This window comes from Lagopus leucura, unplaced genomic scaffold (assembly GCF_019238085.1).
Source record: "Lagopus leucura isolate 7727_CA_CO unplaced genomic scaffold, USGS_WTPT01 Super-Scaffold_739, whole genome shotgun sequence".
NCBI lineage: Eukaryota > Metazoa > Chordata > Aves > Galliformes > Phasianidae > Lagopus > Lagopus leucura.
The window spans coordinates 18,137,947-18,157,200 of NW_024962255.1; the positions used below are offsets into that span (position 1 = coordinate 18,137,947).

The 19,254-nt window shown below is 43.8% G+C and overlaps 1 protein-coding gene across 1 annotated transcript in view; it reads right to left on the bottom strand.

Annotated features, from left to right (window-relative positions):
- Nucleotides 1-5,711: 5,711 nt before the first annotated feature.
- Nucleotides 5,712-19,254, bottom strand: part of DRGX (dorsal root ganglia homeobox) — a 14,241-nt gene continuing 698 nt past the window's right edge. The window contains exons 2-6 of the mRNA XM_042863500.1: nucleotides 18,071-18,168; nucleotides 17,835-17,936; nucleotides 15,461-15,633; nucleotides 14,846-14,958; nucleotides 5,712-5,974 (exon numbers count right to left, since the gene is read on the bottom strand). Of these exons, the coding sequence (XP_042719434.1) occupies nucleotides 5,712-5,974; nucleotides 14,846-14,958; nucleotides 15,461-15,633; nucleotides 17,835-17,936; nucleotides 18,071-18,168 (749 nt within the window). The remainder of the gene's footprint in view (nucleotides 5,975-14,845; nucleotides 14,959-15,460; nucleotides 15,634-17,834; nucleotides 17,937-18,070; nucleotides 18,169-19,254) is intronic.

Consider the following 19,254-nt stretch of genomic DNA (forward strand, 5'->3'; position numbering starts at 1 on the left):
CCTTGTGCTTGGATTTGGTGAAGCTCATTATGCTGTGCTGTATCCACTGCTCCAGCCTGTCCAAGTATCTCTGAATGACATATTGTTCCCTCTCAATTTCAGCTGTTGCAGCAGTACTGCAAAATCACTGACTACATAAGAAACCATCAGGTTTAAATACTGAAAAAAATATGCAGAACAATATATTAAATTCTGGTGAGTTGTAACTGCTTCTTGTTTACCAAAGGAGGCCTGCCACAACAACGAAAAATGGTGCCCAGATGTATGAGGAAGGAGAGCAGCACCTGCTTGTCTCATGGCATAGAGCTCAAGGCTGCAACAAGGGCATTATGTTTGGGTCATTGAAATATTGTTGATGCATCACCCTCAATAAGGCTGGATGTGCTATATGCTAAAGAAATTCTCATTCTCACAGGCCAGATCTATGTAAAAACTTCATTAGTGGGTATCAGCAAAAGATGTTTTTTTTTGCGGTAATATGGTCACCACATCAATATTTCACTGCAGTGAAGAGGAAGTTTTTAACTGGAAAGAGTAAAGCATTATTTACTCCACTCTGTGGAGGCTGCCCTTTTAGTTATGGCAGGGGTGTCAGACCCCTTCAGTGGAGAGGGCTGAATTATGTGCTGAGTGCATGGGTATACATTCAGTGCTTCTCACTTCCCCTGTTCACACGCTGGTTCCACCACACAGACAACCAATACAACAGGATATCCTTATCGAGTAGCAGCTCCTTGAGAGGCAGACTGTGCCACAGAAGCACACCACAAGCATTTCATCTCCATCCTCTGCTCCCTTGTGGTCCGCCCAACAGCAAATGACTTCCTCCCACATCACCCTGCCTGGTGTGGGAGGCAGGAGTGGTGCTGGAGAAGCATGATCTGTGGCTTTGATTTTCTCCCTGAAGTTTGGGAGAGCAGTTGCCATGCCTACACATGAGGGCTTGACAGCATTCAGCAATGGCTCTCCTGCCTTCAGATCCACATGAGAACTCCATTGCAGAAACTACTTGGGTTTTTAGAGTTGTATGGAGGCTCCCCTTCAGCCTACTCAGGGAGAGGAGTTACACACACAGCCCTGATGAATGCTACCCTTTATAAGCAAGTACAGACTTCCTGGATAAGTGGGTGGGGGAGACTCAGAAGCTGGGAGAAGGCCATCCCTGGCCCTCTTGATGACTAGAAGGAAGAGTCTGATTGTGCTTTTCTGCATGCACATGGCCTGCAGCATCATTGTAAATAATACTCTTAATAAAGAGCCAATTAGCCTAACAATCTCATTACTATCCAGCATGCAGTGAGGGAAGCACTGGCCAACGGCATAACAGTGAAGTTGCATTCTCTGCTCCTCATTTCCTGCTGTACTGTAGGTAGGCAGAAGGAGACCTAAACAGATCTGCAAGACAGAAAATACACAGAGGGCTGTGAGGATGCCACGCAGACTTATAGTGAAGGTCCTATGGTGTGTTGCACTAAGCTCATTAACAAACACAGAACAACATGCTGCAATGATCTGGCAGCAAGCTGTGAGCTGTGTACAGGACAGAGGGAGACTGCAGAGTGGGGACAGTACGAGCAGAGGCAGCAGAGATGGCCCACAAAGAGGTTGCCTGGGCATTGCAGGTGTCTGTGACCACATGAAGAAAGAGCCCATGACTGGAGATGTTTTGACAAAATCGTGCAAGTGATATTTGCATAGAGGCCATTCACACTATGTCTGGCTCATGATAGTTTGGAAATACACAGAGAATAACTGCATGGGATCTAGTGATAAATGCAGTGATCATCAAGCAAAAAAAAATCTTCGTTTTCTGTCTGTCCCTCATACACTGGGCTTACAATTTCTATCACAGAACTGAAAAAAGGCTGTTGTTGGATCAGGCTGCATGTTAATCATCCCCCTGGGCTGGAGCCTTGCACACTGGGGTTCAGCCTGAGTGGCTTTTTATAGCTGAGTTATAAACTTTTAAATGCCAAGCTTAATCAAAGCTACTGAGATGGCCATTTCAAAAGTGGTTTAAGAGAGATAGCCCTGATATATGACAGCACAGGAGGAGGGCAGGTAGCTCCTTCACAGTGTGTCTGGAAGGATCTGGTGGCTGGATGAGGGCATAACAGGGACACATCCCTTGAGTGTTCTCTCATCCTAGTGCTACTGCCCCGCAACCTCCAGCAAGTTCCCATGGGCTGCACTGCCCTGTCTCAGACCAAAACTAGGAAGGAAAATGTGGTTTAGCATCCCCTGGTTTACTAATAAGAATGCATATATGTATCCGCCTCTGCTAGGCAGGCTGCAAGACCAGTAGATGAATGAGCCAAGCATTTAACATGGCACTGTGCAGTTTCAAAACATACATAATCCAAGAGTTTCTTTTAAAGCTGACAAAGCAACTATCCACAAAATCATGCTGAACAATGATAATAATAGCAATATCAGACCATGCAGAACCCCAAAGACTTTGAGCTGAGGCTTCTGGGGTGGCTAAAGCAGCTTTGCTCCTACCAGGAGGCTCTGCAAAATGTTGAACCCCTGAATTTTGCAGGTTGCAAAACTCCCAGGTTCCAGCTGTGAGTCTGAGAGCTTCCTCACTCTGCAACGTCACTGTGGTCTAAGCAGAACAAGATAGCCATCACTGCGAAGATAGGATAGAGGAATTAATCTGAATGAAAACAGGACAGGAACTTTTCAGGGTGTTCTTTCTAAATTTATTCATGTATTAAACAAACAGAAACTACAGCATGCATTGGATACTTTTCTTTATTGTACAACAAAACTATGGACTTGTTTGTAATTGCAGCATTTCCAGCAACATCAGGCAGACTTGTCGATGTTATCCAGTTTTGCACAGTCACTAGAGTGTCGCATCATGAATTATTAAATCAGTGCTTCGTGGTAATACATAATTTCTTATCAATTATTCATGCTAATGTGCGTGTAGTTTACTTAATTGTGTTATTGACGATCAAAAGTAATTTCCTGAAAATCCTCAAGGACAGAAAATTTAATCAGCATAACTACTTTTCAGATGCAATACTGTTAAGTATTCTTAATTTGCTCAACAATTCACTTATTTATGTACCTTTCTGGAGGAAATACGAGTTTAATCAAACAATTAGATTGAAGAGTTAGTATACAGAAGGGCTGAAGTTCAACTGAATGTAAGGTAATTATGTTGAAATGAAGTTGGGCCTGCCTCTTCGGAGTGGAAATACTTTTTTTTAATCTTTTTTTTTTTGAGGCTGTGGAAATCTCAAAAACAAATTACGGTTGGGAAGATCACTAAGAAACCAGTGATTCTTTCTTCTCCAACTGCCCCCTACAACAAAGCATGTCGTGATCTCCTTTATTTTGGTGGAAGAAGAAGGTTGTTGCTGTCATTCAAACTAAGCCATAATTTGCAGTCAGGGAAATGCTGTCCTTCTACAGCTCAGCAGAGCAGCTCCTCAAGTTGGAGCACATTGAAGGAGCACAGATTGCTGCATGTTTACTCCCACAATTAGGACAGTTTAGGACTGCCTGAAAAAAAAACAAAAACTGTGTGGTGAATGTAAAACAAAATGACTCCAGTAGAGGGACGTGGACCCTGTCAGGTTTTTCTTTGTGCTTAAGTCCAAGGACAGAGCTAGCATCTCCCTCCCTGATGGCTCATCAACAGAGGAAATAGATCCCACCCTGGAGATATTCCCAGTACCCTTCACTCCCAGCACAAAGAAGGTACTTGGTGCTGTGAGTCCATCCCTTGAACAGCAGGGCTTCCACCCTATGTGTGGGTCCTGACACCAAACACTGCCCTGGAGAAAGCATCACAGGAGGCTCCTGTGAGACCCAGAGAAATCCCAGGTACTTTCGGATTGTGGCATTTGTAGGCTAAGATCACTTGGGTAGGGAAAAGAAAATTTTGCTGCCAACCTTACTTGGGGCTGCCTTTCCAAACACATCCTCAAACCACAGGGTCAGCAATGAATGTGGCAGAAAAACCTGGACTGCTAAATGAGAACCTGAAAACTCTGCTAGCTGAGGTTCTGTGCCAAAATGAGCCCCCTATGGTAAAAACCACCACTACAATGGACTCCTCTTACCAACAGGACAGACCTGAGCACTATTCTCACAAAGGACCTGCTCAGAAGACCTTTGGAACTGACAGGAGTCTTTCCACTGTCTTCCACATTACTTGATACAGTCTTAGAGTAGTGTTTTCATTCTATTCACTGCAGGCATCTGTGGACAATTCCAAGGAATCTGCAAAAGGCATCCGAGTAAAGCGAGTCCGTATCATTAAGATTAAACATGCTTCTACATTGCCCATGAAAGAAATATGCTAGAGCATCTGGTCTTATTCTGTTTTGCTCTGCAGTGTTATGGGTCAGGAATAAGAGCATATTTCCTGAGGCATCAATATCTTCTCTGCACTGTGCCCACTGTGTAATAATTCATACATTTTCATGTCCAGAATCATTCCAATCAGCCTTCAATGAACAAAAGAGTCTGATTTTGGATGGCATAAAGGAATATCCTTCCAAATTTTATTTCCTATTTATTAAAAACTCATCGTGCAAGGACATATTTGCAGTGTTGCTATCCAGGATGATTTTGTTTCCCAGTCTTTCTTTCCAAAAGAATCACAGAATCACAGAATCACAGAATTTTAGGGGTTGGAAGGGACCTCCAGAGATCATCGAGTCCGACCCCCCTGCCAAAGCAGGTTCCCTACACCAGGTCGCACAGGTAGGCATCCAGGCAGGTCTTGAACATCTCCAGAGAAGGAGACAATGAATGATGCTAAAATCCCCCCAGCTTTCTGCATATGGACATAACTGCACTCTCCATTAAAATACTAGCATTACCATTTGAAGCTAAGAACGCTGCTCTGGAGTCGTGTGTCTTTTATGTCTAACCTTGGGAATGACAAGACTAATATTCACATGGAAGCCTGTGCAAGGATTTTATTTATGGATAAGCTGATCTCAACATTTCCCCAGTAATCTACTCCACTGAATGTTTGGCTTTAAGGGAAAGGAAGGAAGAAGGAAAAATTACAAAGAGCTTTGTTCTATCTTTTTGCTTCTCTTACACCTGGCCTGCCTGGGGTAGATTTTGTTAAGAAGTCAAATGCCATCAGAAAACATCAGGCTGGTGTAAACATGCACTTTCATGTGCCTGTGCACAATGAGGGTAAATGATGCCTGGAAGGCTCTCCTGCCCCAGACCACATACCTGGCAGCCATGCCCTGTTCATGCAGGATAAAGGACTATTGATGGTGGTGATCCCCAGGGAGCAGCCCCTGCTCCCCACATGGTGACTCTTATTCTTGGGAAGGTCAGAACCAGGTAGAGGTGTTTCAAGTCCCAAAGGCAGCTGGGGTTGCCCCGCTGCTGACAAATGCAGCCTTGGGAAGCATGGCTGAGGTGTGCAGAAGCAACTCAGTGTCCTGGGCATTTTGGCATCTCTGGAATGTGGAACGGGAGATAAAAACAGTTTCACAAATGTTTCCAAACACAGATAGTGCCAATAAATCAGGAGAATGAACCTACAGCGGTGCAAAAGCAGCAAGGATGTGTGAAAGGCAGCCAGAGTGGCCACTCAGACTTGCTGGGTCCCTGGTGGCCCTGTGATGTGCTACTGAGGCACAGCCACACTGCAGTTCCATCGATGGCAAAGCCCTGGTGTCTGGTCTTGGCTCCAAGGCTGTGGGGCTAGCGTCAGTGGGGCCTCATACACTCTTCTCCCCTTCCATGTGCTCCTTGGGTGGAGAGGGCTGCTTGTCCTGGCTGCTCTCTGGGCTGGGTTTGGCAGGAGGAGTGGGGCTTCCGTTTGTGGGCAGGAGGTTGGCAGACTGCAACACGGCCTCTGAGTGCTCCCTGGCTTTCATGCGCAGTGCAGCCACACTGGCAGTGCGGTTGCTTTGGCAGCCGTAGGTGGGCAGGAAGGAGAGGCCCATGGGGTCTGGAACGCAGCATGAGCACAGTGGGCTCCCTGGGAAGGAAGAAGACAAGGCAGCATCACTGCTGGGGAAGGTATGCTCCCAGCGGCAGGGCACCCTCGTGAGGATGGTCCTTTGACCTGGTCGGAGTGACACACACCTACAAGTGCCACACCACGCACAGTATCTTTCCCTCAACAGTCAACCTGGAGAAGGCAGGGATGGGGTTTGAATCCCAGGTGGCATAAGTCCCCTCTTCAGTTTACATAGTAGGTATGTAGATGCTTTCAGGATGTAGATTATTTTTAGAAAACTAGATTCTGCTCTGCTGAGACCCACAGGGAAAGAATCATAGAATCATAGAACTGTTAAAGTTGGAAAGACCAATAATATAATCCAGTCCAGCCATCAGCCCATGTCTGTGACCACTCTAAACCAGGACACTCAGTGCAACATCTGCCCTTTCCTTGAATGCCCCCAAGGACAGTGATACCAACACTTCCCTGGACAGCCTGTTCCAATGCATCACTACTCTTTCTGAGAAGGAATTAATTATACTATCCAACCCAAACCTCCCCTGGTGTGACTTAAGACCACTGACTCTTGTCCCATCACTAGTTACCTGGTAAAAGAAGCCAACCTCCCTCTTACTACAATCTCCTTTCAGGTATATGTATATATACTCAATATATGTACATATATATAGAGTATATATATATGTATATATACTCTATAGAGAGTTCATATATTGCGAGACAAGCAGGTGACAGATGGAGCAATTGAGGGCAAGCAGAGTCAGAAGTGAGCAGCAAAGCTTAGATCATGCAGATTTCCCCACAGCCAAGATGGAACTTGTCTCCAGTTCCTATCCCAATTTACTGCTCCATGTCTACCCTCAGTCCCATGCTGGAGGTGTCCCCTGCCTTCCGCCAACAAACTGAAGACTGATCAGACTGGGCAGCAGAATTTGTTAGGTGAGTGTGGAGCTCCCACCCCTGCATCTGGAAGATTACTGCAGAGATAAAAAGCTGAAAATATCTTAGCAATTGTGCAGGAACTAATGACCTTCTCCTCTAGCACAGTAAGATGAGAAAGGATTTTTCTTGTCCACACTCCAACTACAAGCATCAAGTCTGCTTGCATGAGTCTGTTCTGCCTTCAAGAGACAACCTCTGTATTACTTAGGTATGATGACACAAGAAGGGTCTCCAGAAGCAAATCAAAGCCTCCTAAAACTGCTGTTGTTGAGATGGCTTAGAGTCCCATCAGGAGGGGTGGGCCAGACTATCTTCACTCCAACAATCTGAGAAACACAGGCTGTGTCAAGCAGGAAATATAGTACTGGATAAGGAGTGAAATGGCTGAGCTGCCACTTTGATTTGCTCTCTGGTGAGAGACATAGTGGAACACCGCTCTCCCCTGAGTTCTTAATGGCCACACAAACTCCATATCCTCTTCAGCCCCTAGCAGAAGCACATCTTCAGCTGATACACAAAGCAGGCAACAGCTAGGCTACTCACAACCCGACAGTGTCTTCCTCTGATCTTTCCAAGCCAAGGACTTGTTTTAATTTCTGCAGTTAATATTTGAGTTAAATGACTCATGACTAACTGATGGAACTAATAATCTGCAGGGAGCAGGTAGTTTTTCTCTTCCACTGCTGCTCTTGGTAGCCAGGGGTCAGCACCCATTTGTGAGGGATGAAGGCAAGACAGTTGTTTGTCTTTAGGATGTTGGCAAGACTTCTCCATAACAACTATCAGAAAGTAGTAGCTTGCAGGTAAGGTTCTCAAGAAAAGAAGTAAAAAAGATTCTATAAGGCACAAACTATTAATGCAATCCCTTTTAGTATAACCCCTTCTACTCTCATTATACTCCCTGATAGAGCATCTGATCAGCAGAACAATATTTCCATGAGTTTAGACATTCAAATGAATTACACAAGTGTATATTAGTACTCGACAAATATCCTCCATTTTTGCTTTTTGCTGTAGGAAAATCTATCTTTAATTTCATTATCATTTTGAGCACAAGAGAAGTTTATAGCAAAATCCATTCAGTAACACATTTTTTGCCGCTAACTGTGCTCATAAAGTCATGTTTTGCCCTGATGAAATGCAGCCACTTCAAGCGTTCTGAATTTCTTTCACAAGAGGAAGGAGAGCAGGACTGGTGACTTAAGAGTCCCTGCAGTTTGCAGGTCTTTCAGCTGTAGAAAGTCATTTTTTTCACTGCTAGTAAGTCCCACTGACTAAAAGTTGGTTTCCGAAATGGGGCATGTAAATGTCCCTCTGTGCATCAGCTGTATTTGCACTGCTGCTCTCTTACACACTAAGATGTTCCACCAGAAATGAACACACTGCCAAGCTGAAGGAGGGGAGAAGTGGAGAAGAGTCCCTTTCAAAAGAATATAAACCAGCTCCAGCTTCTAAGAATAATTTTCATTCCATCATTAGAGAGGGATAAAATATTTAACATCCTTCAGTACCAATCTAAGCTCTTTGCTTAATAATTAGTGCTGATATTACCCATAGCTCTGCAACCTGAGGGTGCAGTTACCTGCAGTGGGAACTAGGATATCTAGCAGTATTTCACCCATAAATCACTCCTTGCATTTTCACTTAAGAATTCTAGGTTAAAACACTTGCAAACAACAGCTCCCACCTGAAAAAAAATACAGAGTATCTAGTGTCGTTTGCTCCACAGTCTTGCTAGAGAATAAGAGAATAGGAGTTAGCCCAATTTCTATTTAATGTAAAAGAAAGATTGAATCTACCCTGCAATTGCCTGTGTCTGCAGGCAGCAAATCCAATGAAATCCATCGGACTTTGGTGGCATAAAGGCCAGGACAAACAATATGTGAATCAGCAGCCCATTCAATCAGCCCATGACCCAAAAAAGACCCCATCCACACATAGTAGACATCACTATTTTCTTATATCTTATTGGAGTAGGCCTGAGCTTACAGGGAGGAGGAAGGAATTGTTCCTACTTAACATCTTCAGAGAAGTTTAGGCACCTATCTAACTCCCATCAAAATGAGTGAGGGTTAGACCTTTAGCCTTAGAACCCAATCCAGCTTTTTCTCTTGCAGTTTGATATCGCTTTAATGGGATTTGGAGCTGGTTACTACAATACAGACAGAGAACTGCTTTCTTTCCTTTAGGAACTTACTGCCTCTTGTACACAAAATTAAAATGCACAATTAGATTTCCATTAACTTAGAGCAAATTCTGCTGAATTGATCTGAACCTCCACGTATATGAGATCATACTTTAAATGCTCAGCCTGAACATAAATACTTAATGTCATAAATACAGTCTGAAATATTTGATCCACTTGGCAGTTTAATTGATCTACTACAGAGACTGACAGGAAAAATTAAATTAGTTCTGTCTTGTCTCTGCCAACGTTACATTTCAATTGTAATGATATTTGATCTACAATTTTGGTTGTGGACCTTTCTGTGCAATTCCCAGGTTCAGTTTCAGCTTAGAGTGAGATGGGAGTGGGGCTCATATCGATGCAGGAGTATTTAAAATATATGTTTTCTATTTCAACCCAACAGTTTAAAGGATTTAACAGGCGGTCCTTTCAAAATGCAAAAACTCAGTTCACTGCCTCTTGCAGTATTTGTGCATGTCCATGTTTGATGTGAACAGCTGAACAGCAAGTTAAGTAGAGGGGGGGGGGGAAGTGAGGAAAAATTTGCTTTTAAATCATCACTTATCAATGCATTCTGTTTACTTTGCCGTGAAAATATTACATTTATATCAAATATACTTTTTGTGTAGTCACGTTGATTTGGTTGGAAGGTCAAAAGCAACCTTGAGTTCATAGTGTCATTCACCAGTCAGAGCTGATTCCAAAGGAAGCTCCCTTTTGCTCTTCATATATGTTGCCAAAACTGTGTCTATTAAAGCCTGAGGAATAAGTGGGTAAAACATAGGTAGTTTTATCCAAACCTTTTAGAGCTGTGAAACAAGAGATTCAGAAGAATAGACTCAAGAAGAATGGACTCAAATGCTGAAATGGGGAGGAACCAGATACTTACAGCGTTATTTAGAGTAGCCTGTTGAAGTTGTGTTGCTGTGGAAAATGAATTTGTTAAACAGAATTCACTTGCTAATTTGCTATTTTATGTGATTTGCCATAGTCACATGCTGAGAAAAATCAGTACATCTGTAACTGAGTACAAATGAATGACAGAGAAAACAGAGGAACTCCCAAGTTCTGATTCCAGTTCCCCAGTCTCAAGGTAAACTGAGGCACTTCAGTTCAGTAAGCACCAGTTCAGGGGTAAGTCAGGTCGTTGAACACTTTTTGCCCAATATCATTATGCTATGTAAGCTGAGAAAATTCTCTTCATCTTCACATAATAGAAATCAAAATGTAATGGATGAACAGCTCTAACTGGGGCTTCTTTATTGGTATGATTTTTTTTCCTGGATACTGCAATTAAGCCTCCCCTAATAGGAACAACAGCAACCATGGCAGCAACAAACCATGAAGGAACGTAATCCCCTGGAATATCCACTTTGGTGGGCATAATGCAGTCTTGCTTTTCTATCAGCGAGTGGTGTGGAGGTGCCATAAAAACAACTGAGCTATAACTTGCACAGTGCAAAGCTGGAAGTGAATTATGAAAGTAATTCCTTGACAAGTGTAATTATTTCTCTCCTCACACACTGCACTTTGAATCACAGGGCCTGGGGAAATTTCAGCGGAATGTAACAGATACACTTTTGGCCTCAGTCACCAGAAATGGTAGAACACTTCCGCTAAAACCGGAGATTCTTGTTTACACCCATTAATAACATCTTCTGCATTAATGAATTGCATTCATGCTGTCATCCATTAAGAAGGTACTTTGAGGTCTCTCTGTGCACAGAACGCTAGCTTCTCCTGATGACTCTACTGTTATACAGCCCATAAATAAAATAAGTATTTTCCCTTCATATTTGAGGTCTGCAATTAAATCTACTAAATGGACTGCAGATGCATAGTTTACAGTAAGTGATTCATCTTGGAAGACCATGGAAATGTCGAAGTCGCCACAATGAAGTAGCATTGTTGTCAAATTAAGACAATTTCAGAAAGTAACGTACAACTGAAATTTCATCTGTGTGAGCTACACTTCTTCCTGACTATGAGCAGCAGTGAAAAACTAAAACCCAGAAGTAGAAAGCACAGTAATCCACCAACATTATGTCATTATGCTAATTATTCAAATGAGAAATTGCACAGGGATAACAGTTTTCTGCTTGGTTTCCAGAACAGACCCAGACTCATGTTCCAGCCATATCCACCAGCTACCCAGAAGCAGCATGTACAGGACTCAGAGGAGCGCTGCCCGTTGAAGAGCTGCAGAACTACACAGAGTGTAAAGCAAGCCTGCTCAGCACCATGCAGCCTGTCCAAAAGCAAAGCTGCCGCCCTGTACTTGGCTGTCCTGAGATTTCTTGTCTTTGCTAGACTGACTTCATCTGGGAAACTGTGCTTGTTATATCTTTACATTATGACTAAGATACAGATAGCATGTACCCTAGATACTTTATGCAGCCTTGGAAATCTGGGGCTGGAGCCAAACCATCAGAGAGAAGAAGAAAGAGAGGTATTAGTTTCTTTATAAAAGACAGTGAACTCTCAGGTGGCAGAATGAAAACGGTCCCAGAGAGATTAAATAATTGTTAATTAGTTACATCACCACCATCACTTGTTATTCACTATATTGATTTTAGTTGTCTCCTTCTAAAGCATCAGTCAAATATTACTCACTGACACCAACAAAGTGTTGGCTCACAAGCCTGACAAAACACATCTTGCCTCCTCAGAAGGAAACATCCTAAACTTCCCAATGGTGTCTGATGTGCTCAGAGTGCCCTTTTGTCCGCTTTACAGACTTGCTGGAGAATGTCAGAATTGCTTTCCCAGTTGAGAGAATACATATCTATTTACAGGATTCACATAGAGAACCTCTTTATCAGTATTTCCTTTGAAATTTGCGTGGAAGAAAGCCGGGCTGTGCATCCACTGCTAGTGAAATGGCTTTAACTCTGGAGGAATTATTTTGGTTTCAAAAGCACGAAAAATTCCTGGTAGTTTCAAAACATGGTCAGGATGAAGATAGGTGCAAGGAAGAGCTCTTAGCCACATGGCTTTTCAATTAAATGTGCAAAATCTTGTGGAAAAAAAAGCAAAATATTGGAATTTTATGCCCTGTGTATAATTTAATGGGATTTTGCATTGCTCAAAGTTCTCTGTTCTCAGAATCATCATCATAGGGCTCAGTCAGTATTTCTGTTGCAAAATGAGACTAGATTCTCAAGGGAGATGCTTAGGAGACTTCATTAAGGTACAGAAGAACACTGAGTAATTTCCACCTAAACGTATGGTCAGCTCTCCCTCAGCAGACCTGAAGTTGTACAAACCAGCTCCTACCTCAAAGAGGGAAGTGAGAAGGAGAGTGAAACTCTCTAAATTGAGCAAGACGAAGAAGACCATGTAAAGGCTTTGTGAACACTGAACCTTTCTCTGCCTTTTCCTTCCTTCTCACAACTACACTCTCTTCTCCCAGACCTGCTTGTGAGCTCAGTTGTGCTCCCAGTCACATTAGTTTAGAAGGACCGTCATTCACTTGCGTTTCTGTACAAGAGTAAAACAGAACATGAATCGTGCCTGAGATCTTTTTGGTCTGCACTGGACCTTTAGAGATGGTCCTGCTTCTGACTGCCAATTAACCAGAGGGAAGCACAGGTCTGCTGCAAACAGACCCAATTCCAGTCCAGGTGAGTTGCGTTCGGAGAAACAGGGAAAAGGAACTTACAGTGGTGAGACAATGAAAGAGAAAACATAATTTCACATGTAAATACCACAAGAAAGATGCTCCATTTATTCTCTGCTCGTATAAATCAAACTTGCCACCTTATAGTCACATCCTTCCCTCTTAACACCAAAGCCAATATTTGATGTCACTGAGACTTAACTGCAGAAGACAGGAGCAGCTCAACTGAGCAAGCATGACAACGTGTCAACAGGCATACACAGAACTCGTGGTAGGATCTGCAGCTGGATTTCTTAAAATCACAGTACCCTACAAAATACCCTTGCACACACCCAGAAACTTCTGGAGTCACACAGGAAAATGTAAACCAAAGCATCTCAGCAAGGAACTGAAGGTGTAGCTGAAAAATTCATCATACATGCACAAGATAGCTGCCCATCTCTGCCCAAATTACAAAAAATCTTTATTTTATCTGGGAACAGTGTTTCAGGGGCACTGTCTGTTAACCTGGGCAACTGACTGCCTAATGATTATATCTGCCTGAGATTTGGGACTAGGATTTTTCCTGCCCCTAGGTTGTAAAACTGCTATCAAGCAAAAAGTAGCAGATTATTAGTTTTTCAATTTAGTGACTGGTTCGTAAAATCACAGAAAAGAAGATCCGTAAGTCTTCCAAATAAATAAAACTTTAAAAACCCTCATGACAAATGTTTCATTTGTCCATTTTTATTTCATTTTGCTGAGCCTCCATTTCTTGCTATTATTTTCTTCAAAATTTAGCTAAATTTAAGCACGAAACGTGAGGAGGTATTGATGCATTTGATTTCAAAAAGTACTTATTTGTAAATTTTAAGGAAAAAAGCAGCCAATTCCACCTGAAATTATTTACTGAACACAATCAATCCTTTTTTCACACCCAGGATGACATTGTCAGCAAATAATTTTTTGCACCCCTAAGATTGCTTGTATCTACTCCAGAGAGGCTATTCCTGCCCAGCGGAGATGCTCGTGGTCACAGAGCAGAGGTGGAGGGGACTGTACAGTCCAACAGCCACTGTCTGCCACAGCATTTGGGTTGACTGTCATCCTTTTAGCTCTAGGGCTTAGGTCACACCTCTGTGGCCTTTCTCAATTCAAAATCACCTGCCAAAATGTCACTTGCTGTGCTTTCTGCTCTTTTTGGAAAGACTTGGAGAAAGAGGGAAGAGAGGACAGGACAAACTCTGCAATTCAAAGCTTTTGCTTCAGGAATAAACCTCAACTGCACTGATTCAAGTGGAAATACTCAAGAGGAACATGAGGTATGCCAGGGAGCATAGCAAGAGACTGTAGAAGACTTCAATTTTCATAGCAGAAGGTCCTGAACAGGGAAATTTTCCTCTCAAAATATTGCACCAACTGAGCACAAAGAAAAGCTACATGCCACTTTGTGCTTGGCAGTGCTATGAGACTGTACATCCTATAAATCTATAAATTGAATTCATCCTGCTTGCACCCTTAGTCTTAGAAATTACTAGACTAGGAACAGCTAATGGATCAGCTGGCGATTTATTTTTAAAAGATGCATACTGCTGCTTTTTGCAGCCCAAAGGGATATGGACACTGGATATAAGCATCCTGAGCCTGGATGCCACGTAATTACTTTGCATAGTGCTCTGTCCCCATGTACTAGCTGTGTTCAAGTTTTCAGGAAGATATGCTGGTCAAGAGAGGAAAGGTCTAAGAGTTGCAGAAAAATACTACATAGGAAACTGCATACGAAGAGGGGATGAAATATCAGTAATGATGCCAGGCAATGTATAATGCAAAAGGATGTGAATAATTAATTTATTAGCATAAATTTGACCCTTTAAAAAGAAACACATGCAAAGAGAACTTTAAAGGACCAAACCGTACCTGTCTGGTTGCAAACCCTGACCTCACTGAAGATAGCTGAGCAAAATGATAGAGCTTACCCGCAAACCACGCTACCAGAAGAGACCCATTCCTGTGCCCACAGCATCAGTCAATGCAACTACAACTAATTGCAACAGAGAGGATCTACCACATCCCAATGGCTTTTCACTGGCAAAGGTAGGAGCATCCACCAAACATGATGAAGCTGCTCTTTAAGCTGCTATCCAAAGTTAAAATCACTTACCTTTTAGAGATGCAACGTGGGATAAAGCTTGTGCATAGGTGGCTGTGTTGAGAAGAGTCCCAGGCAGGCAGGAGGGGAAGAAGGGTCCTGTAGGACCAACTGCTCGACTCAGGCTGAGGGAGAAGAGAAAGCAGCCTTTAGAATTAGAGCAGCTGACTCCAAAAATAGTGCACGTATGCACACCAACAGGTTCCCCAGGGCAGTGGTCAAGGCACTGAGCTTGGTGGAATTGGGAAGTGTCCAGGCAACACTCTTAGACATATGGTCTGATTTTTGGGGGGTGTGGTATGGAGCCAGGAATTCGACTCAATGGTCATTATGGATCCCTTCCAGTTCAGGATATTCTGTGATTCTATAATTCTGTACTGCTGTCTTGAGAACAAACTGGAGGGGACTAAGCCTGGGGACTAAACCTGGGTAACATCAGCTTCCCACAGCCACCAGTTCCTCACACCCGCATGGGCAGAAAGGAGTTGATGGTGGTTCACCTTCTAATGGTTTAGATTGTACTTCAAACTGATACTATCTAGGTGCAGGCTTAGCATCTATCAATGCATGTATGTCCATAAACACAATGCATGCTTGTCCCAAAGAGCAGCAGCTGATTATTCTTACCTCTGCTGGATCTCCAGACTCTCTTTTTTATTCCTAGTTTGATCAGCTGGAGAAGGGGAATTTAAGTTCCTGACAGGAGGCGCCACCTCAGCCATTGCTTCCTTAGAGCCTTCTTGGTCAGAAGCTCCCCTCTCTGTTTTCCTCCATTTAGCTCTTCTATTCTGGAACCACACCTGGAGCAGGAGATCAAGCCAGGCTGAATGCCACATTTAGCCAAATGTAAAGGAAGTCAACATTTGCCGAATTTTAGTCTGGTGAGATTGGATTTTGGATAAAATCTCTCCTTATTTATGTTTATGTTGTTATCCTAGAGGAGCCTTAATATTACATTTCTCTCTTGAATATTTATCTATAAGGAAAACAAGCCAAAAACAAAAGTTTTGAGGATTTTTTTGTTACCTTGGAGCAGATGCTCTGAAGGCACCATATTTGAGGTGGAAAATGCTAAACCTCCCTCGAGGTCAAGGAATTCACATTTTAATACATGACTTCAAGTATAGGCAAAATTTTTATTATTCTCCTCCTCCAACTCCATTTTAGTTAGCTGCCTTTTAAATGCATATATCAGCAAACGTTGAATAATGATTTTATCTATATTCTAAATTTAGAGCGGTTAAATGCAAAGCAAAATGCAGACACTTCCTTGCGTCTTAATTGAATGAAGGTCACAGCTATAACAACATTTAATTGAGCTATTTTTCATTATCATATTTTAATGACTTTGCACTGACAGTTCGCCTGCTTCTGAGGAAAGAGCATGATGAAGTCGTTTATTTCCCTATTTAGTTATTGTTTGACAACATCATCTTCGATTAAGACTCTGCTTTATAGCACATTAATCATATTTGAATGAGCAAGGGGTATAAATGTAAACATATCTCCCATCCTCTGTGTTTCCCCATGTCCCTGCATGAAAGCAGGCTAAACAAATGCTTGCATCTATTGTCTGTTTGCATAATAGCCAACAACAAGGCTAAACACCCGTCCTCAGCAATCCAATTGTCACCACCCCTATCTCACCCTTGCACCTTTCAGGAAGAAGTTATGATCTTCCACTTCTGAATGCTCAATAATTGTCCCATTTATCTCAATTTGCAGTTCAGTCTTTAGACACCAATAGCCAAAATGGCATTTTTTATTATTTTTTTTAAGCCAGTACCTACAATGCACTAGCAAAAGAAGATTTTCATTTCCAAATAATAATCATTTTAATTTGCCCACATATGACCAATGATTCATGTTCAGATTTAATAATCAGGATCGCATAATCTGATTATAGAAGAAATAATTTGTTTACAATCCCCAATTTACTGTGGTGAATTCCATTATCTCTCTTCAGCCATTGGGTTTTAAGAGATACTAACATGACCCTAGGGAACAAAAGGCAAGCTATTATATTTCCTACAATTAGATCTTTGCATAGTCTTAACCCCAAGCACCTAAAAAAGAAAAAAAGAAAAAAAAAAAAAAAAAAAAGAAAGAAGAAAAAAGGAAAAAAAGAAAAAACAACAAAAAACAGAAACAGCATGCAAAAAAGCCCCATAAATAAAATTAATACATAATTGGGTTCAAAAAATGACTTGCAAGTCAGCGTGGATGCCTGTGGAGTTGTATGGATCCATCTCTTACAACTGCAGGAGTTCTGCTCTTAGTAGAGCTCTTAGCAGAGCTTGTAGACACTTAGACAAAGTCAATCTCTGAGTACGCAAAGAAAGACCAAACATGTGGGCCAAAAAAAGAAAAAAGAAAAAAAAAATGAAGGAAAAGAAAAGGGGGCAGGGAGGAAGGAAAAAAAATAAGAAGGAAAGGAGGAAAGCATGGAAAAGAGAAAGAAGGAAGAAGAATGATCGTGGCCAATGGATCTTATGGTCTTATCTCATTGGACCTTATGAAAGGCATGGAAATTGCTCTACTGGCTCTATAGCCATCAGAATTAAGTGTTTTGAAAGTAGAGGAAAGGAAGAAAAGTTGAGGTGGAAAGGCTTCTGCTAGCCGCAGGGCTCCCCCAGCTGCCCCAGCCCATGGCCTTCCAGTGGTCCGAGAGGCCGCCAGAACCACATCTCAGCTCTTTTCTCCATGCACACCCCCTCCAAAAGCAAGGAAATGGATGTGCATTGATGTAATTTAGTACCTTGGAGACACGGACAAATTAGTGTAGAACATTATCACTAGTTAATTATGAATGACCGATTAATCAACCTAATCTAATATTCCACATTATGTTGATGTTATTAAAGTGCATCATGAAAATGACAGATCGTCTTCATTTGCGTTCTTTGGCCAAATGTGCACTCTGCAGTGATGATGTCAAAAAAAAAAAAAAAAGTTTGCTGGTTTGAATCCCCAAGAGTTCAATCATCCCCGGGATGTTTACCTGCACCCGGGCCTCCGTCAGGTTGATTTTCATTGCCAGTTCTTCCCGAGTGAACACATCAGGGTAGTGGGTTTGAGCAAAAACCGCTTCCAGTGCTTCGAGCTGTTGGAGGGGAGGAGAGCGGAGGTGTCAAGGGCAGCGCTGGAGGCGAGGGGCTCCTGCCCGTCGGGGCAGAGGGGGTTCGGCACAGAACCCGGGGAAGCGAGGCTGGGGAGAGTAGGGGGTCGCGCTCCTACCTGCTGCAGGGTGAAGGTAGTGCGGTTGCGACGCTGCTTCCTGCGCAGGAAACCGTCGTCAAAGTCGCCGGCGGAGTGTGCTCCGAAGGGGGCAGCACCTGCGGGAGGAGAGCCGCAGTGGGGTCGAGGGGCGGACGGGGGGGCGATCCCAGCCTGCCGGCCCCAGCACACCTTCCTCAGGAGTGAGAGGCAGCCTGCCTCTTAGAAAGGCTAGATTTCGGTTGGGTTTCAAAACAATGGAAGGTGTGTGTGAGGAGGGGTGAACCCTCCTGGCCGGGGGCTTCAAGGGGTCCGGGAGTTGACGGAGCACGACTTTGTCCCTGAGGGAAGGCCTGTAGAGGGCAGGCAGACTGCTGGGATGCCCCGCTCAAACATAGCTCCCCTTCCCTTCCCAGACAATGTAGAGTAAAAAAGAACGAAACGAACATACGTCCCCCCGGTCCCCGGGCCCAAAACAGCAGCACTGAGGATCTCCAGGACCCAACTCACAGAGCCCCCCACCGATGTCCTGCGGCCCCTCTCCCGCTCGGGCCATCAGGGCAGGGCACCGCGATCAGCCCACGGTACCGCTGGGGAGCAGTCCTCTCCCCATACTAGCTGCAACCCTGGGCAGAAACAAACGCCGTCTCGGTGACCACGGAGCCTGGTCGCTTCCCTCCAAGCTTTTGATAAACACCCCCAGAAAGGGCTTTTCTGTTGCCACTTCTTGGGTTAGTTTGGTTTTGGGGGTGTAAGGAAGTGTTGTTGCTACTGTCACCTGGGATGCTCCACGCCTGTCCTGGGTGCTGTCACCCCGCACGGGGAAGCCGCCTCTCCCCCCGCCCCCCCCAGCTTCTGCCGCCCGCTGCCCTCGGGGGCCGCTCCCCAGCTCGGGCCGCCAAAAGCACGCACCGGTTATAAAAAACAACAACAACAACAACCCTCCTCCTCCCCCCGCCAAACAGACAAAAGCGTGTTTCCAAAGCTGTCTGCCAAAAACTAACGAACAAAGCTACCCAGGCACTCGGTGACGCTCGGCACAGCTCGAGACAACTTCGCGGAGCGCGCTTTGCAGGCGCCCTCCGTGCGTACCCGGGGGGATCCCGCCCCCTCCGGGCCGGTTCCTACAGCGCTACACTGGGACAAGGAGCGGGGCAGGCAGCGCTGGGGGCCGAGGCCGAGGCAGGAAGTGGGGAGTGAAGGTA